The following is a 20,187-nucleotide window of genomic DNA, read 5'->3' as shown; positions in this document are numbered from 1 at the left end:
AAATTTTTTTTACATAAAAAGTTCAGTAAAAATTGAATAAAGTAAAATGATTTAAGCAGTAAAATCAATCTTTATCAACATAGCACGAGGCCGGCCGGAAATCCAGGGGCAGCCTGTTCCTGAATATTTACATGATAACAGATTAAACCTGGCAGAACGAAACGAGGAAACAAAACAAAACAAAACAAAACACAAAAAAAAAAAAAAAACAAAAAACGAAACTATCCTTACAAAGTGTTCCCGTGATATCAGCACGTGTTGGGCTAAAAGCGAGAAATAAAAATAAAAATAAAAACAGAACAAAATTATCAATATATTCACATACACGTTAAAATATAATACAGGTCTTGGTGACACGAGATGCGCGCGGGGAGCGCGCCGAACAGCACCGCCGGGGTGGGCGCCCGGGTCAGCCTGGGGAGAGGAGGTGGGGAAGGGCTGGGAAGAGCGCTCCCACCCCGCTCTTCCTCGGGGGGCCGTGGGGACAGCCCCGCTTCTGCAGAAATTCACAGGTCGGTGTCAAATCTGGGGAGGGGGATTCGGCGGCGGAGAGGGGCGCGCGCCCGCCCGGCCCCGGAAGGGGGAGTTTGGTGGTGGGTTACTCCAAGTCCGTGTCCTCTTTGGGTTTGTAAATGGCCCCGAATTTCTGCATGTATTTCTTAATGTACTCCTTCGTTTTGTGTTTCACATTCTCGTTGCACTCCAGGTCCTCCGGGTTCTTGCAGTACTTCAGCTCCTTGTTCATGACGCCGTGCGTCAGCTGCGCGGGAGGAGAGGAGGGTCAAGGAGCGGCACCACGCACGCCAGCACCACGCTCGCTGCCCTCCCCAGCGCCTTTATTAAAGCTCCCTCTGGACAAACAGCCCCCGTTTCCCTTCCTTCCCTCATCCCAAACCCCTCTCCGCAACCCCGAGCCGCGTTACCTTGCGTGCCAGGTGCTTGAAGTCCTCCGTCGTGGTTATCCGGCCCACCTTGCAGTCGGGTTTGCGGTAGGGGTTGAGGCACTGCACGATGAACTGGGACATCTGCGGGCGGGGAGAGAGGGATCAGCACCAGCTTTCCGCCCGTTCCCCATCCCACGGCATCGGGCCAGGTGCCACGCTGGGCGTTTTGGTGCTGGGATGCCCCAAATCAGCCCACGCGGCCCCGTGCCTGTGTCTCGCAGCGGCACATCGCCCGCCCGGGGCTCTGGGGAAACTCACTTCTTTCCTGAAGACTTCCTTGCTCTTCTTAGCCAGCTCGCTCGACGTGTCTGCCTCGGCTGTCTTGGGCTTCTTGGAAGACTGGAATGGGGAGGGGAAAAAAGGGAGATAAAACGATAGGAGGAAAATTAAAATAATTAACGAAGCTTTGCCGGGCCGGCTCCAGACGCAGACGCGCGCGGGCGGGCGGCGGCGAGCTGATGGAGAGGCACAGCCCACGGGGCCACCTCTCCCTCCCCAAAAGGGAACCCTCTGATGTGCTCCCAGCTTACACACGGGGGGACGAGCTTCCCCTGACCTTGTTTTTTGGGGTTGGGACAAGCTCCAACACCAACAGGGCAGCCAAAAAGTGTTAGTTCAGCGGCACGCCGCGTTACCAAAACCGGGGGTTTTGCCACCAAGCCTGCACCCAGCGGCACCCGTCCCACCACCCCATGTCCCCAGCGTCCCTTAACCCTTTCCCCGGAGCCAAACCCGCGCTCCCGAGGACAAATCCCCCCCAGCAGAGGTGGCGCCCACCTCCCCAAATCCGCCCGGCTCGCCCCTATTGTTTGCTTTGGGAAATGGCTGCGCGGAGAGGGCGGCTTCTGGGAGCCCAGGCTGGCCCGGGGAGGGAGGGGTTGAGCTCTGCGGTCTCCGTTATTAGCCTAAAATATGTTTAGCTGCGGGCGAGGAGGTGGGGGGGGGAGGAATCCGGAGGGGTTCCCCCCTCCCCTATTTATTTCGTGCGTGCGAAGGCGCAATGAGAGGAAGGGGAATCGGCGACTTTCTCCGAGCGGGTGGCTCCGTGGCGCTTCGTGCCGCGGGGTGGGAAGAGTTTGGGTGCCTGTAGGATCCCCTCTGCGTCCCAGCCCTGCTGCTCCTCCGGCCCGGAGAGGAGCCCCGCGTTGGGAAAAGGGTGGCACGAGGCCAAATTCGGCGCCCCGAGACGCCGAATGGTGGGGAGAGGCCGGGGGTGCCACCGCCTGCGCCCCGCGTGCTGCGCCCCGTCCCTCCTCACCCCCGGGGCTGCTTTGAGCAACTCTCCAGTTCCTTCGGCGCCGTAATCAAAGCCAGGCGCTCGGCTGCGGCGCTCGGCCATCCCAGGAACGCTGGAGGAAGCCTCCTCCTCCCCTCGCCGGCACCATCCCGCCCCGCCAAACCCCCGGTTTCTGCCCCTGGCCGAGCCGTGGCTCGGCGAGCAGCAGGTTTGGAGAGGGCATTTTCGGAAATGACCCGCAGCCGCGGCGGGAGGCAGGGAGCTCCGGAGGAATTTCTGGCCCTTCCTTCCGAGCACCGAGCCCAAAAGCGAAGGCAGCAGCTCCCGGATTTAATTTCTGCCCCTTTAATGGAGTCTGGGGACGGAGCTGGTGCCGCCCGGCATCCCTGCGCCACCCTCCACCGAGCAACACCCGCCCCACAAACACAACCCCTTGGTTTTGTGTGTTTTTTGTTTTTTTTTTTTTAAGTGTTTAGCGCCGAAAAAAAGCAGAAACTTCACCCCGAAGAATGCCGTGTCAGCTGGCAGGAAGCAGCCCTCGGAGGAGCCGAAAAAGCCCCGGCAGTAAAAGCAGCGCGGGGCTTCACTAAAACGCCGCCGGGGCAGCTTTTACGGCCGGGAGCTCTCCCGAGCGAAGTGAATTAGTGCAGGGCCGGCTCTGCTGGCCGCACATCAAAGCCCCTCTTCCCCTCCCTCGTCCCGGGTACCTACATCAAACGGCCCCTAATGGGGAGCAGATGGCTCCGCGCCGGCTCCCCGCTCGGCACCGAGGGCACCAAGAGGCAGTGGGGAGCGAGGGCGCAGCCCACGGCGCGTGTCCCCGTGTCCCCCGTGTCCCCCGTGTCCCGTTTTTGGCTGCTCGGAGTCGCTTTGGCTTTTTGGAAGGGGGCATGAAGCAGCAGGATGTGGTTTTGGGGGTGCTGAGGATTCGTCTCCACGAAAAGGGGGCCAAGAGCCCTAAGGAACGGGGCGATGGCGCGCCAGGGTCGCCTCTGGATATCCCCAGCGCAAAAAAAATTTGTTGGGGAGCTGTGAGGGAGCAGGGGAAGGATCCTGGCCGGCCTTTTGGCCGAGGTTTGCCTGCGAGCCCCCAATTTTCTGGAGGGCGAGCGTCTCGCCGAGTCCCGCGGGGCTTCACGAGGAGCCCGCAGATCCTGGAGGGCAGCAGGGAGATGCCCCACGGCGCCTGCTGACGGTGCCCTCCCCAAAAAGCACAGCCTAGCCCCAAAATGCTTTGTGCGTGGCTCCGGGAGCACAGCTGATGCTCTGGAAGGAGCAAAGAGCAAGGAAGTGCCCCCAAATTTTCCTCTTACAGCAGCGTTTTAGCAGCCGAGGTTATTCTGGCTGGCTGAGGGCTTTTTAGGGCGGGGAGCAGGGAGCAGCTCCCCCGAGGGCTCGGGGCGCGAGTCGCAACAGGACTCGGCGGTGGCCGGGAGCTCCCGGGCTCTGAAAAGGGGGAGGCTTCAGGAAAAGGCAGCAAAACCCCAAAGCTTTGAGTCGGAGGGGAAAGCGAAGTGTCTCCACGCAGACTTTGAGGATTTGCAGTGAGCACGGACTGAGAGAGGCCACGAGCTCCCCAGTGCCCACGGCACGGCTCCAAACTCCCTCCCCATGCGGACGCCCGGTGCAGGAATTGAGGTGCAGTCGAGTCCCACGCACAGCCCGAGTCCCTGCAACTCTTACATCAGCCTAGGGAGGTTTTTGGGTTTTTTTTTTCCTTTCAATCATCCCAACGCAGCCAGCAGCAGACACGCAGGGAGGTCGCAGACGACTTCCAGAGCAGCCCCCCCCTTGGCACGGCACGGGAAAACCCCGCCGCAGCCGCCCCGCACGCAGGGAGAGCGTGATGGAAGCCAGAAAACCAAGCTGGGAGCAGCAGCCCCGGCGTTTCCCTCTCTGGGGGGGGCGGAAAAACAAGCAGAAATAAAGAAATAACCTCAAAATCACCTGGGTGGCACGCCGGGAGCGAGGTGACCGGGGGCGTTTCGGGAGAGGGGCGAGCTGGGGGGCACCTGCAGCGAGCTGCCCGCGCGTGGGGAGGAGGAGAGGTGGTTTTGGGAGCGAAAAAATCACTGCGAAGAGTGTTTGGGACCAGGCGAGGCCGCCCAGCCCCGAAAAGAAGAGGAGAGCTGCACGCAAAGCCCCATCCCAGCCTCGCCTCTCCTTCCCCTTTGCGCCCTCGGGTGCGGATCCCAAGCTCTGGCGATGGTTGGAAGCGAGCGGAGTCAACCCACGCGCTCTCCCTCCGTGCCGGGGATGTTTGAGGTCACTTGGAGCTCCCTGCTGCGAGGTGGGGAGCGCCCGGCAAGGGTTGGGGCTGGCTCTGCCTCTGCAGCCAGGAGAGCACACCCTGATTAATAAAAAAAAAAGCAGGAAACCAAGCAGCAGAGCGCGACCCCGCTGCCTTCCCCGGCTCCCACGCGTTCCCCGGGCTCGGGGAGCGCCACAGCCCGGCACCAACCCGCCCGCGTCCGCCTCACAGCTCCTGAAATTCCCAATTTCAGCTTTTTTTTTTTCTTTTTTCTGCCGGTCAGAGGCAGGATTCGTTTCCTTTTTCGTGGAAAAAGGGAGGGAGGGAGGGAGGCAGCTCGCCGCGGCGGGCGCGTGCCGGAGCGGCTCCCCCCGCGCGCGTCGCTCACGGACGCAGCGGTGCCGAGGGCCGGGGAGAAGCCAGAGCAGGGGATTTGTCCCCAAAAAAGGGGCTGTGCACCCTTCGAGCACCCTTCTGAAACTCAGCAGAGCCCCTGAGGAAGGCGCAGAGGGCGCTGCAGTGGTTGCAGAGCACCCTGGAGGACGCGAGGAGCTCCTGGAGCCGCCGCGCACGATGTGAGGTGGAGCCGGAGGTGGCGGCAGCGAAGGGAGGTGAATTTTTGGGGAGCAGAGTTTGGGAGCAACTTTGCGCTGCTGCTGCATCAAGACCTGGGATCAAAGGCTCCTGGAGCTCCCCGAGCCCTGTTGCTGCCTACCACAATGTGCATTTTGGGGAAAATGCAGAGAAATCGGGAGGAGAAGCCTGCAGCGGTGCCCTCCCCGCGACGCAGGGGGTGGGGAGATGCTGCCAGGAGATGCTCCAACGCTGCCGGGCTCTCCGTGAGCTCCAGGAGGCAAAAACAGGGGTGAAGAAGCCAACAGATGATGCTGAGGGGCGTGCTGTGCGTGCTCCCGAGGAAATGAAATCCTCCCAGCACGCGGGAGCCGCCGGGGGAAGCCCCGAATAGCAGCAGCAGCAGCTGCCGGCCCTCCAGGCTGGAGGTTGGACCCCGGAAAAGCTGCGGGGTGGGGAGAAGGGGGGAAAGAAATGCGAGGAATGAGGCTGCAGCTTCAGCACACGGGGTGGAAGCTGAGGAAAAGTGTCTCTGTGGAGGCGCCAGACCGTGAGACATGCTCAGGCTGAGCGCACGGGGATCTGACGCTGGGGCCGTGACCAAAAAAAAACCCCAAAGCCCACAGATGGTGCTGCCCGGGAAGAAAAAATAAGAGTTAAAGCTCCAGAGTGAGCAGGAACACATCGCTGTATGTCCCTGTGGCTCATCCAAGCTTCAATACAACCTAAAAAGCTCCTTGTGCGACGAGCAGAGGGCGTTATCCCAAAAGAGCCGTCGGGCTGGCACCGCAGAGACCCTAAAGTCTGCACCCTGCTGCCACGCACGAGCCCGGGGGGATTTCTCCCTCCAAGAGCCCAGCTTGCTCTCGCGGTCTGAGCCATCTGGAGCGTTCCTGCAGCTCCCCAAAATGAATTTTTGACGCTGAGCACAGCCACGGCACCGCAGCCACGCTGGAAACTCAGAGGATTGAATGCGTTCCCCGAGAGCACCCAAAAATCCTGCAAGGCACGCGTCTGTGGGGTCACTGTCGGCTCCATCACACCCCGGAGAGCTCCCAGAACGGCAGCAGGATGCCAGAGGCAGACCCAGGACAAAAATCCTTCCAGTTTTTTTTGGATTCCTCCGCGGAGTCGCAGGAAGAAACCACTCGGCGGCGGAGCAGCCGCGTGCCAGGTCTTCGTTCACTCCCTAATTAACTTTTTTTTTTTACAGGCGGATAAATATTTGCAAATAAAGTCGTTTAAAAGCTGACTCTCCGGGAATCCCAGCTCAAGCGCTCCGAGGATTTCGTTAACCCCTGGGATCCTGGTGGCAACCGGGACGTGTGGGGAAAGGGACAGGGAGACGTCGCCTCCGGTATCGAAGGCAAAAATCAGCCGGCAGCATAAAGACTGCTGCAAAACTGGAGAGGGCTGGGGTTGCTCCTGGAGCTACAGCCTGATAAAAGCACTCCTGGCCATGCTTCTCCTCGTTCTTCCCTGCTCTCCTCGCAGGAGGTGAGGAGGTGGAAGCGGGAGCTTTCCCCCCCTTTGGCCCCCCACTCACCTTCATGGGGTTTTCGTCGTACGTCGGAGTCCCCAGGTCCATCTCGGCTTCGTGCTCGAGGCTGGCGTCATCCCCCGGGCTGTCCCACGTCGGGGGATCCCACTGGGTCTGCCTGGAGAAGGAAGAAAAGAGCTGTCAGCCCCCAAGGAACCCAATCCTGCCCGCAGCAGCTCAGCAGGAGCAGCTCGGGTGAGGCACCACGGCTCGCTCCGGCTCCTCAGGCCAACGAGAAGGGACAGAGGGGCCGTGCTCACGCGGGATGGGTGGAGAAAATCGGGCTGAATATCCCCAGGTTGGGCAAAATCTGCAACGGGGCTACAGTGCTGGAGGCGAGGATGGCTTCGAGAGGGGTGTGAGCACGTGGGAGCAAGGAGAGGATGGTGCCAGGGGGCGAGAAGGACATCGGGGGAGGAAGGAGGCCAGGAGGAAGCAGAGACAGCAGGACGGATCGGGGTGGTGCTGCAGGGCACGCAGGGGCTCCCAGAAGGTAGGGAAAATGACTTAAAAGCAGACTAAACAAAAGGGATGAGAGGAGGGAGATCTCCAGCAGCCCTCCTTAGGCACGGAGGTGACCTAACGCAGCAACTATTTTCCAGCTCCGAGCTGCGCCTGCGTGGAGCCGGGACGTGGGCTCCTCTGCGCGGGATTAAAAAAAAAAAAATAGTGGAGGTCTGCTTCGAGCCGCTCGTCTGAGCTTTTTGGGGTGTGTGAGCTGCGTCCAGAAACCCTGCCCTGCTTTAAGGCCTTTTACTTTTTAGGGAAACGCTGGGGAGAAGCATCAAAGCCTGCCTGTTTCAGACGCGGCTTCATACACCTGACGGCAGGCAGCTATCGCTTGGATACTAAGTAAATTGAAATATTCAACTCAGAAAGTGCACTGACAAGTGAAGATCTTCTTCCCTCTCCCGGCCTTGCCCTGTCTGAAGCTCCAGCAGAGAAGGATTTGCAGAAATCTTCCTGCACGTGTTCCTCTGTGCCCCACGAGTGGTTTCTGGTGTGACTGGTGAAGGCAGAATTCCTCACCGCCAGGTAAGGCTCGGTGGTGCCTCCACTTCCAAACCACAGCTCAGCACAAACACTTTGCTTTTTTTTTTTTTTATTATTTCCTGGGTTTGGAAGGGCTCCTGTTGGGCTGCCGGCGCCGCTCTTGGTGCTGAAGGGAGCAGGAAGGAGGCTGAGAAGCCTGATGCAGAGAAAATGCTTGCACGGAGCCATCAGCGCGTCGAGACGCTGTCAGGACTTGCAGGGAAATGCTCAGCCTTAACCCTTTAGGCAGGCGAGTTCCCACAAAGACCTCACTTGAGGTTTAAATAAAAAAATTAAATAATAAAAAAACTTTCTCAGAAGTGTAACATTTACGATATTCATCTCTGATATCAGATGGAAAAGGTGAGGGTGAGAAGAAATCCTCCCTTCGGAGGATTTCGCAGCTCCCAAGGGCTTGAAAAGGCTCCGCAGAGCAGGGGTTCTTTGCCTGGCACTGCCACCAAAGCCACACGGGTATTTTAGGGACATGGAGCAGCTGAAAAAGGGAATATTTTTAAGGCAGTGATGGGAAGAAAAGAAGATTTGAAAAGAAATAAATGACCTGCAGTAAAGGATCTGCACAACCGTGTCCTACAACCGGATCTACACCGGGTGGTGACTCCGAAAGGACCCAGGTGGGCTCAGAAGCCCCCAACCTGCCCCTTTTTCTGAGACACTCGAGGCTGAAGGCATCGTTTGTGAGGAAATGATTTGTAATGTGTCAGTGTAACCACCCCACTGCCCCTGACACGTGTGGTGTGCTGCCCAGTGCCACCGCAGCTGCCTCTCTTCCACCTGGCTCCATCGCTGGAGAGAGCTCGGCCCCGAAGCAGCACAACACTTCCCTCATTATCCTTTAGCTCGTTATCCCCTTCCTCATTATCCCTTACCTCGTTACGACGTGGTAGTAGTAGATCTTCCCCTCGGGATCCCGGGCTGTTTTCCAGTTGGGCGGCAGGACGATGGTTTTGGGTTTCGGAGGGGACGGCGGAGGCAAGTCCAGGAGGTTATTGCTCACCACGAGCTCTGGCTAAAAAAAAAAAACAAAAAAACAAAAAAAACACAGGAGTGATGGAAAAAAAGAGGGGCAGCAGTGCCACAGGGCAGAGCGGAGCAGCCCTGTCCCTCCAAAAAAAAGGCTTTGTTCAAGGTAAAACTTAAAAAGGTGTTGTCCCAAGAGGTGACAGCACAATATTTTGCTGTCTGTGGCCACTTGCTCACACCCTGAGCTTCTGCATGCTGCCACCACGGCTCTGAAATCCCCCAAAGCAGCACACAGCACCAAAAAAAAACATCACTTATGTATGATGGAGGGGCTGGAGCAGCAAAAGCAGCCCAAAATGCCCCCAGGTGCCCTCGTGCTGCCCTTACGGAGCCGTCTCAGGTGTCCCAGCCCAAATTCCTGCTATCAGAGGGCTCAGAGCCGGGCTCAACACCCCCAAAAACCCTTCCACCAGCTGGAGGTGAGCAGGAGGAGCTGCTGGAGGGAGCTTTTTTAGATGTCACAGCACCCCGGGGTCACCAAATGCGGGTGGAAACCCCCCCAGGTCCCTCCTCGAGCCGTTACCTGCTGGATGGGCTGGGGCTGCCCGGCTGCCACGATGGTGGTGACGGCGGTGGGGGGCTGCACGATGACACCCTGGGGGTGAGCCGTGTAGATCTGCTGCCCCTGGATGTACTGGAGGCCGGGCTGTGCGTAACTCTGAAACGAAACACAAAGGGAGTTGGGGTCAGCGTCGGTCCCGGGAAGGTCGGGGTGAAGGGGAGGGAGCAGCTTCCCGCACCGAAAATGCCATCGTGGAAGGCAAATGAAATCTGCCCCCTGCTTCCAACGTGCAAGGAGGTCCAACGGAAAAAAAAAACGGCGATTCTGACCCAAACGAGGGATCTTTGAGGTCGTCAGGTGTGCAAGGAAGGCGGGAGGAACTCGAAACTAAAAGTTTTGGGCGCTCTTCAGCCTCACCGCGACACGTCTCCGCCTGCTCCCCGCTGCCCAAACGCAAAAAGCCCCAAAGATGGGAAAAGACAGCGAAGGAAAGGTCCAAGAAAGCCCCCAAAAGTGCTTGAAAACCCGGACATTTTCCTCTCCAGGCACCAAGACCCAGAAGTTACGGGGAGTTTGGCACAGCCCCTTCACTGCCTCCACCATGGGAGGAAGGGAAGCGAGGTTAAGGGGAAGAAATCTCGTGTCCCGAAGGACTCGGGGAAGGTCACACCAAAATCAAGCAGTAGGAACCAGTGGCTGAGGCTGGATTCAAGCGAATTATTATTTTTATCATGAGGTCTGCAGCCATAAAATGGCCCAGGTGTCAGCTTCGGGAAGAAGGGGGCATCGGTAAGGTGCCGACCAGCTGCAAACTTCCTCGGAAAGGAAGAGGAAGAGGGCTGAGAGCAAATTTTGACACATTTCCCAGCCCCAGGCTGAGCCTGACTGATGGGGATGTGTAATTCTGTGAAGGAACGCGTAATTCAAAGGGAACAGAAAGCAAAGGTTGGCTTGTGGGGCTCCAGCCATCAAAACCTGGCAGCTCCAGACCCCGCTTCTAGCTTAGAGCTCGTGTAAAGGGGGTAAGAAACATCTCTGCCCAGCTCTGAACTGCTGCCTGGCCCCGGTGGCTAGGATCTATCGTGTTTGTGAACAGAAAACGAGCTGTATAAATGTTTTTTTCTCAGCCCCTGGGATGGGATTTTATCTCCACAACGCAGCCGAACACCAGAGCGAGGCAGGATGGCCCCAAAAAAACACGAGCGAAGGGTTCAGACAAAGTGTTCCCCCTCTCAGGCTGGCCCCGTTCCTTTTGGGGGCGCTTCAGGCCAGGTTTTCACCCCCGAAAAAGTGATGTTTACCCCCAGGGGGGGATTAATTACCTGTACAATCGGCGGGGTGGTCTGCGAGTAGGGGGAGGTCACCCCGTAAACAGTCTGACAGGTCTGTCCCTGGTAATATATGGCCGGCTGCGACTGGGCCGGCGAATATGGCTGCTGCACCGCCACGGCCTGCTGGCTCGAGTCCCAAACCCCGTAACTTTGGCCCTGCACCGTTCCCGGGGTCGGCACGGGCAGGACGGCCACGTTGGCTTCTTGGTGGACCACGCCGTCCCCTTGCGGGACGTACGGAGGCGGCGGCGTGACCTCCAGGGGGGTCGCTACATGTTGGACTACTGGGACGGGCTGCGGGGGGGCCGGGATGGTGGCGGCGTCCACCGAGTGGCCCACCAGGGGTTGAGGGTGCTCGTAGGGGGCCGGGGAGCACATGGAGTCCATGCTCGGGGTGGGCAGCAGCACCTTGCCGGCGTTGGGGTTGCTGGGGTCGACGTAAGCCTGCATGGGGTAGCCGGGCGGGTAGCCGAGGAAGCTGTGGTGGGGGGTGCCGTAGCCCATGGAGTCGTAGGGAATGGGGGAAGCGATGCCCAGGTTTTGGAGCTGCTGCTGTTGTTTCTGGGCTTCCCGCTGGGCCACCTCCTGCTCGAAAAGCTTCCTGCGCTCCTCGGTGGAGAGCTTGTTGCGGTCCTTGAGCCGGACTTTCTTCTTGGATGACGCCGGCGTGTCGTACCTGGAGGGGGGAGAGAAGGGGAGAAAGCGGGTGAGGTCTCAGAGGGCAAAAAGGAAAGGGGCTGCTGCTCGTGGTGGGTAATAAAGGTGCTCCGGCAGCAGCAGCTGCCCCGATTCTTTGGTTTTTAGCTGCCTGACAGCACGTGGTGAGCCACGGAGAGGAGGAAAAGAGGAGGAAGAGAGGAGGAGGAGAGGAGGAGGAGAGGAGGAGGAGAGGAGGAGGAGAGAAGGAGGAGAGGAGGAGGAGAGGAGGAGGAGAGGAGGAAGAGAAAAGGAAGAGAGGAGGAAGAAAGAAGGAGGAGAGGAGGAAGAGAGGAGGAAGATGCCCACACCCTGCTGCTGCTGGAGGTCCAAAATTGGAGCAGAACCAACCTGAGGAACCCAGCAGCAGAGAGGGGGGACCACATCCACCACCCCCTGGGCCAAAAGGGAACCCAGGGGGGAGCGGAGAAGCGAGGAGCCCTCCGCACGGGGTGGGCACCACCGAGCAAGGGACTTCGGACAACAACACAGACCCCAAAACCCCCCAACTCCTATCCCCTCGGTGGGCTGCCCACGTCTCAATTCCTTTTTTTTTTGGCTTTTAGGGCGTGAGCGGGGCTCGTTTCGAGCTGTGCCCCATCCCTCCTGCTGGCAGACCGAGCCCCCCCCGGCCCCAAAATGCAGACATTACGAAGAACAATGGCATGGCAAGCAGCACGGTGCTGGTTGGGGTTATGCTATTTACTAGACCGCGGTTTTAGCTTAAAAAAAATAATAAAGTGTGGATTTTTTTTTAATTTTTTCTTTTTTTTTTTCTTTTGGAAGGCTTCAGAATTTTCGTCCTGCGACGCGGAGCAGCTGGAGGGATTTTTCCGAGGAGTTGAAAACAAAACAAAACAAAACAAAATAATAAAAAAAAAAAAGCCGAAGGACTTTGATCAGACCTCAAGCATGGAAAATCTCAGATCAAAGGTAGATATTTTGAGAAGTTACGAGTGTGGTAAAACAGGGATTACAAGCAAAAATGGTTTGCAGCCAGAAGGAGAACGGATCCTACAAAGCATCCCGTCGATGCTTAATATCCCAACTCCGTGTTCATGCGCTGGGTTCACATATCAAAAGCACATTGCTACCAACGCACCCCCCCCTTTAAGATGTTCCTTCGTCTCCTCGCCTTCCCAGAGTAGCTGCGAGCATCTGGTAATGGGAACCTCATTGAGAGGAAGAGTTTCCTTTAAAGAATTCAAGTCCCTTCCTGGCGCCGCCTCGGGAGTTTACACGAGAGGCAGCTCGCGTGAAGGGGAGGGCAGGAGAAAATTGGGGAGGCGGCGAGGAGTGCAAACCCTCTCCCCTGGTTGTTCTCTGCTCCAATCCTTCCTATTCCTTTTCCACCTCTTCCTCCTGTGCTCCTGTTGGTGTGCTCCGAGAATTTGGAGCCTTTCCTTCCCCAAATTGGATCAAACCTAGGGCACGTGCACCACGGAGGGAAGAGGGAAGGGGGCAGAGCTCCCCAAAGCTCCGCTCGTGTCGGGTCCGCTGGGAGCGGGGGTGAAGGGGCTACAAAATGCTGGAGGGCAGAAATGGGGCGTTTTGGGGGTTTCCGTGCCCCGCAGGGATAATCACAGGATCGTGGCTTTGGGGTTGATTTGTTTTTTTTTACCCAGCCATTTCGAACTCTCCCAGCGCAGCTCCTGGTAGGCTCGCCTGGCTGACTCACCAGCGATTGTTCCCTAATTAGGGGACACAGTAATTACGAGGTTGCTTCAGATCCTGTTGAAGAGGGACAAGAGGAACCCGCCTTCTGTAAAGGAGATCCCTTTGCTAATGGCACTGCCTGTCGTGTTTTCCCTTTCTTAATGAATAAAGAGCTGTCGGGTAAGGAAAACGAGTGCAAGAGAAACAAAAATAGGGTGGAAGTGCCAGCGGGGTCACAGAATCACAGAATCACACAGAATCACAGAATTTCTAGGTTGGAAGAGACCTCAAGATCATCGAGTCCAACCTAGAAATTCTTCAGGTCACTTAAAGTGTCCTGGGGACAGAGGCACATCCTCACCCCGAGCATCTCCAACCCATCTCAAAGCCTCCCAAACCACCCTGCTGCTCCTCCTCGGGGAAGGGGACAGGAGCAGGGGGGTCGTGGTGCCCAACGTCCCTCCTCCTGGTGCCTTTCAGCTGGCTCGCGGCTTTTGGGGGATGTCCTCTTGGTGTTTTGTGCTCAAAATGCTGCTTGGCTTGGGTGCTGCACGTCCTCGTGCAGGCGTGGGCTTGCTGCAAGCTCAATTTTACGATTAAAATGTACAGGGGGGGATAGGTGGCACAGGGCACGGGCTTGGGGGGACTCTGAAAACCCCTTTACCTGAGAGCCACGGGTAAATCCCTTTAACACCCAATCCCCCAGGGGTACAAAACACCTTGTGAAGATGAAGGTGAGCCTCACCAGAGGGTCAAGGAGCCTCACAAGCCCCAAAACGACGACTGGTCGGGGAGCACAGCTCGCCGTGCCCCCAAGAGGAGATTTTCTCCCCATCCCTGCGTGTTTTCGGAGACCGTTCGGGCTGATTTCCCCCGTGTTTAGCCCTGGCAGTGCTCCCAAGCACCCAAAACCTGTGCCAGCTGTGCCACGGAGGCCACCCGGGACCACTTGCCTGTCCTCTGGCCTCTTGGTGCCGCGCTCATACGCCGAGGACGGCGGGGACAGCGAGTCCCTGCGCCTCTTCTTCTCCTTGCTCTGGCTCTGCCGCTCGGGATCCCGCTCCCGGCTCAGGACGGGGTTTTTCGGGGTGGGAGTCTGATCCCTGTGGCCAGACGCCTCTCTCCCACGGTCGGCTGTTAGGGAAAACGGGGTGAAAAGAGAGAATTTTGTTACAATTCAGCGCGTTTCGAGCTGCCGGGAGTTTCAGTGGCTCCTCTGTCTCGGCCAACAGAGTCTCCATTCAAGCAAATTACAGGTTGCCTCGCATCAGCCTCGGGACTGCAGTGTGGTTAAAAGAAAACTTCCATCTTAATTTCTATTTTTAGGTGCTCCTCCGGCCCCTGAGCTGTTACCCAGTGGCTGAAAACGCATCACGGTTCGTTTTAGACCCCACCGGTTTCCCCTCCTCCCGTTCTTCCAGCAGGAAACCTCTTGCGGGGTGGAAACGTGGTGGCTCCAACCCTCAGCACGCGTCTCCCGAGGAGTTTTTACACCCAAAAACTCCTTCATAAAGCAAAAAGTTCCCCAAACACATCGACAAAGAAGCTCAGTGAGCTTCTTTGCATCTCGGGCTGGTTTCGCTGGGCTCGGGGCTCTTGACACCATACCCTGTGAACATCCATCTGTGTTCTAGGATTTTTTTTAAAAAAAAAAAAAGCATCAGGACGTACCGCTGCTCTCCTTTTCTGCTTGACTCTTCTTCGGGATTCGGTACACCTCCTGCAAAACAAGCCACAAGCCAGAGTCAGATTTTCAGCTGGCCACGGGACAACACCCCCAGCGCCCGCAGGGCTGCAAAACTGTCTTTTGAAGCAAAGCTCTGGTTTTAAGCAAACCATCGTGGTGCTTTCTGTGTGCTATCCTTCATCAGCAATCCCTGTTTGGTGGGCTTTTTGTGCCAGCGGGGCTGCCGCTCTTCCCAGCTCTACGCTGGCCATCCCACCCCCACGCCACGAGCTTGGAGCTCTGCTGGAATAAAGAACGATTTTAGCACCCCCGAGCTGTCCACCCCCACTGCTGCCCACTGCCTGCAGCCTTCCTGACCCATATCTGAGCGTTGATGCCATTCCCAGTGCTGAATGATGCACTGGGAGGCAAAAAATATCTATTTAGAGGCACGCAGAGTGAGGTATGCACGTGTGATGCAAGCACGGTTCAGTGGTGGAGCTGGCAGTGCCAACTTAAAGGCTGGACGAGGTGATTTTAGAGCTCTTCTCCCACCTGCACGATTCCGTGATTTAAAAAATACATAAATATATTTTTTTCGTGTTTTTTCTGGACGTGTTTTAAGGCAGGTCACGCTGCCCAACTCCTCGCACCACCCGTTGTAGCTCTCAGACAGGCAGCAGGAGGCTCTGCCGAGCTGGGGGGGAGCTTGCAGCACACGGCTGCTTTGTTAGGGAGGTTTTTCGTGCCTTGTAAAGGTTTTTGGAACATCCTCCGGCCACCTCCTGCCCTTTAATCATCCTGTCTGATGGTTTCAGGTGCTGCTCTGAACCCTCTCTGCTGGCACTGGCCGACAGCCCCCGGTCCTCATCCTGCCCCCGGGCTCGGGGGGTGCTGGCGGTGGAGCCAGCAGGCTCTGCCCTTCATTTAAAAGCAGAAATCAAGGCAGAAATAAAAGGAAAAGAAGCCTCGAGGAAAGAGCCAAGAGGGTGTGCACCGTGCCAGGCTGGGGGGGAATTCTCTGTGACCTCAGGCTTGGAGGCAGAGCCCACGTTTGTGGAGTGTGCGCCACGTGGTGCCGAGCTACAGCACCCTCGTGAGTGGGAATGACTTAAAAACACGTCCATCAGCTCGGCAAAACGGGGCAGGACCTGGAAAGGAGGATGAAAAACTTCTCAGAGTCCTGGTTTTGCACACATGGGGCTTGTCAGCGGAGGGCACGTTACCCAGCTGGGTCCCTGCTGGCCACGAACCGAGCGCTTCATGCCCCACCGTGCTCTCAGCAGTGATTTTCAATGAAATATTCTGGAACACAGCGTGCAAATGATGTTGTATCCTGCCAGGAATGCCAACAGTGCCACCTGTGTGATGTACAGACACTATATCATGTGCACATACACCATATACACATCCACACTACATATATAAATAGGAAAACTGACTGTCCGAGTCCCAATCTCCTAAAAGACACGGCTCCTTTTCATTTTATTTCCACCTCGGATCGTGCCCTTGCTCTCTGCCCTCCTCAGCAGCAGTTTCAGCAGCACCTACTTTTATTTTCTGGCCGAGCACAACCAGGTAAAAGGAAATAAGATCAAAGACAAGAGGGCTGGGAGGCCACAGAGATGTAGAAGTGGCCCAAAAGAGGAGCACTCGGAGATGAATTCGCAGAAGAGGAGACTAATTCCTAGAAGACAGCATTAGGGCTAGGGAAGAGGGTGTTGTGGTGCGACGTGCTGAGATCCCAGACCTCTGAGTTCATTAGGGGGGGTGTTTTCTTAGGGTTAGAGACCAAGCAGAGGCAAAGCCTGAGCAAAACCTGCTCCACGAGCCTCGGAGCGGAGTTATTTCTCCTCAATGCAACAGCAAAGGCATCAACACAACCTCGATGCCCTGGGGGAAAACACCGTGCTTGTGTAGCACCAAAATATCCTTTAATTGAGGGGATGGATGAGGCCGAAGGGGATTTATAGGGGGAACGAAGGCTGCTTGTGTTATTCCACCAGTGCTGAGCGCTGCCTACCTCTGCTTTGGGATTCAAAGCTATCCTAAACTCAGAAAGCACAGAGCTCCAGCTCAGCGTGACTGCAGGATCCTCACCTTTACGTAACCTTCATTATTTTTAAGAAATTTGCTGCTGAAGCAGCTCGGGAGGAGGGCTGTGCTCACCCTGCCAAGTTGAGGGCACGAAAGCCACGGTGCCTCGGTGCCAGGGGGGTCCCTCTGGCTCCTCGCCTGCTTTAGCAGCAGCTTAGGGCAGGAGGAGGAGCCCTCCGAGCCAAACACCACCTTTTCCCTTAAAAACATCGACTTCTCAGCCCTGATTTTTTTTTTTTAAAGGTGGTTGGGAATGACTCGAGGGTCGCCCCGGCTGACCTCAGCCCTCAGCAATGCGCCCACCTCCAGGGCTGTGGTTAAGGAGGGAGCCCGGGCTTGGGGAGCCCTGCTTTTATTGCTTTCCAGTAATCAGCACGCGCCCCGTGGGCTGAAAACATGAATTTTCCTTTGGTGAAAGAAAGGAAGGAATAAGGGATCCTCTTGTGGGCTGGTCACAAGTCACAGCCCCTTCCAAAGTGCTGCTGGGGGTTGCACAAAGGGATTGGGGCAGAGATTTGTCTTAAAGTAGGGTCAAATACCTATTTATTTTTCCCCTTTTTCTTTTTTTTCCCCTCAATTCTCCTCTTTTTAAACAAAGCCTGGTGCACACCTCGCTTCTGTCCTGCTCTGGGCTCTGCCAGGCTCCCCGCACCGCCGTGATCCTGCTCCCTCCCGTTGCTTCCCTTCCATTTTCACCTGCTGGATGAATTTAGCGCCTGCCCCGACCTCTTTCAGCCCTGAGAGGCATTTATAATCTGTAAATACGCCCTTTTTAACGTTCTTCCTTGCTCATACATTCACTATGGATGAAAAGACCTGAAATTTATGGCGTGTTTTGAACTAAATCTAGGGAAACAAAGCGGCACCTCGCTGCTTGGGGTGGGAGGGACGCGGAAGGAAGCCCCTGGGATAGGAAAACCTACACAGCTCTAAACCTATAAGCCAAAAAACCCTGCGTGGGACAGAGGTGACTTCCCCTGGAAGGTTAGAGGTGTGGCACAGCAGCGCCCCAAGCTGCCCTTAAAACCAATTCTTTAAGCCCTCTCCAAGCTGAATCCCGGAGGCACAAGCGACCAAGTTATGCGGGAGGATTTCTCTTCCTGCCTTGCTCCTGCAGCCCCAAAAGCACCCATTGGTGCTGGATTTTCCTCTTTTCTTCTCCCCCTCCTGCACCAGCACCCCTAAAAGCCCCTCCTCGGATGCAGAGGGGAGCAGCACGCCCTAAAACCGAGCAGAGCACCCCGGGCAGCCCACGCCGCGCTCCCACCGACACCGATTGCGGAGGAGCCACCGGGGGCACGAGGTGCCAAGAATGAACCCCGAGGTAGAGCAGCAGGGGCAGGAGAGGAGGTGCTGGCTCCTCCCAGCTCCAAAAAAAATAAACAGCAGGGCACGCAACGTGAAAATAGGGGAAAGAATGGTCCAAAAGGATGGTGAACTGGAGCTGGGTACGGCTGGAGCACGGCTCTGCACGCAGCAGAACTGTCAGCACTGCTCCGGGGAGGAGCGGAGGCAGCAGAGCCTTTGAAAGGGGCAGAGAGCAGCGTTTGGGATCGGCTGTATGGAAAGCAGATGGTGGCCAAAGCAGAGGCAGGGAGAGCTGCAGAGCAAGGCTGGGTTATTTTGGGAAAGGGAAGGCGCGAGCTCGAGCGCCCGGAGCTGCTGACCCGACGGGAGGGCCGCCGGCGGAGCCCCCAGGCGGTTCTCTACCTTGGAGAACAGCTTTTAACGAGTTACACCAAAAATTAGCTGCACGATTCGGGTCTGCTACGTGCTTAAGAAAAGAAAAAAAAGCCCCGAAAGGAGGCCGGCGGGCTGCAGGCACGCCCAGGAGGGGGTGGGTGCAGCAGGATGCGCGTCCCGAGCGCGTCCCCACCCGCGGCGCACGTGCGAGAAGCTACAGGACGATGCTAAGGCAGGGAGGGGAGCAAGGACTGAGCCCAAAACTTCCTTAAATTAAGGCCAAAAAGATAAAAAAAAAAAAAAAAACAACAGCCTGGCCGCTCACCAGCGCCCATTGTTTCCACGAGCTGTAAGTTCTGACAAATTACAAGCGCCCTAATTAGAGCGTGCCGGAGGGAGAGCCGCTTCCCCCTGCTGCCCTCTGAAGATGTGTCAGACGGGATTTGGAGAGGTGAGCTGGGGGGAAAGGCAAAGCTCGGCTCCTCGGGGCCACCCAAGCTCTGCCGTTTCCTATCAGGAAAACGATTAAGCTCCCAAAAGGGGGTTTTGAAGGAGGGCAAGTCCACCTTGATAAAATCAAACAGCCTGGGCATCGCCTTGGCACTGAGCTGGTAAATTGTTGGGGAAGAAGTGTTCGGGTAAAACCCTTCAAATCCAAGGCGTTTGGTTCGTTCCAAAGGGGTTTCTTAAAAGAAAAGAAATCTATTTATGAAAAAAGAAGGCTTCAGGTAGTAAGGAGAAGGTTTGGAGCCTCCCAGCTGCAGCTCTCTGGTTGTCTAAGGGATGGATTTGAGATGTGACGGGTAGCAGAGTGCTGTAGGACGCTTACGGGATGGGCAGTGGAGCTGCAGGACCCGCAGGCTGGCTTTGGGGGGCCCGAATTAGGAAAGCACGCCGCGCTTAGCCCCAAACCCGCCCGATGCCCCTCAGCACTGAGAGGTCACCCCGCAAAAAGCCACCACTGCGGCTCCCTAAGGGCTTCACACCCGCAAATCCCAAGCACCGGAGGGGTGCTGCACGTCCTCCGGCGCCGACCCTACAGCAGAAGGTGCGGGTGCTGCCAGAACACGCCGAGATGCTGAGAGAGAGAGGAGAGAGGGGAGCAGAGCGGAGCCGTTGGCCATATATCCACGGGGACCTTACCTGCCACGGGACGGGAGCACAATCCTGAGGTTGGAGGGGGAAAAAGCACCCGGAGAGCCACGCGCGCTCTCCAGCCCCCGTGGTCGGGTCCGTTTTCAGCATGGGGGAAAAATGCACCACGGCCCCGGAGCTTGGGATCCGCGGGCACGAGCCCAGGCTGAAAACGTCCCCCTTTTTGGGGTGGGTGTGAGGGGTGTGTGTGGTGCTGGAGGGGGGGATGTAGCAGCGGCCACAGCTCCCTGGGGGTTACGGGGCCGGCGTGGCCGAGCCCCGTAAGCCAAGGCAGCCGTCCCCGTGTGTAGAGGTAGAGAAAAGAGAGAGCTCACTTAATCCTTTCATGCCAGGAGCTGGTTTTTTTTCCCCCCGGCAACGGACGCAGCAAAATACCGTCGGCAGCGCCGAGTTAACCACACCTCTGTCCTCTTTCCACCTAATCACTTTGCTCATGCATCACCATCCAGCTTCCCAACCATCTTCCCGTCTCTTCGCGGCGCGCACGCTACGTTCGCTCCCTTCTTCAGCACGGAGTTGGGACAAGGAGACACATGGTCAGCTGGTGATGTTAACAAGCTCCTTGCTGCCCTGAGAAGCTGGATGGAAATGGGTGAAATTACCAGGGGGGTCATCAGCACGACCGGAGCAGGACATAGCTTAAAAGTCACGAGGTTGCAGACCCCCCCCCTCCCGGCCACCCTCCTGCCAGCTCCGTTTCTTTTCCTTCAGGCGTCTGCCACCTCGGGCCGCGTTGTTGTTAACCAGAAACCAGTTAACCAGAGGGCAGTTAACCAGAAA

The 20,187-nt window shown here is 57.0% G+C and overlaps 1 protein-coding gene across 1 annotated transcript in view; it reads right to left on the bottom strand.

Moving 5' to 3' along the window:
* Positions 1–10: 10 nt before the first annotated feature.
* The window catches only part of SETD2 (SET domain containing 2, histone lysine methyltransferase), a 40,903-nt gene continuing 20,726 nt past the window's right edge, over positions 11–20,187 (bottom strand). Inside the window, exons 11-19 of the mRNA XM_084282116.1 lie at positions 14,478–14,526; positions 13,760–13,940; positions 10,446–11,130; positions 9,145–9,279; positions 8,468–8,607; positions 6,552–6,663; positions 1,203–1,283; positions 924–1,025; positions 11–760 (exon numbers count right to left, since the gene is read on the bottom strand). Coding sequence (XP_084138242.1) covers positions 599–760; positions 924–1,025; positions 1,203–1,283; positions 6,552–6,663; positions 8,468–8,607; positions 9,145–9,279; positions 10,446–11,130; positions 13,760–13,940; positions 14,478–14,526 — 1,647 coding nt within the window. The 3' untranslated portion in view covers positions 11–598. The remainder of the gene's footprint in view (positions 761–923; positions 1,026–1,202; positions 1,284–6,551; positions 6,664–8,467; positions 8,608–9,144; positions 9,280–10,445; positions 11,131–13,759; positions 13,941–14,477; positions 14,527–20,187) is intronic.

The sequence above is a fragment of the Netta rufina genome (genome assembly GCF_964035555.1).
Source record: "Netta rufina genome assembly, chromosome: 2".
In the NCBI taxonomy this organism is placed as follows: domain Eukaryota; kingdom Metazoa; phylum Chordata; class Aves; order Anseriformes; family Anatidae; genus Netta; species Netta rufina.
The sequence above is the reverse complement of the archived record's forward strand: the minus strand, read 5'-3'. Positions and strand labels throughout refer to the sequence as shown.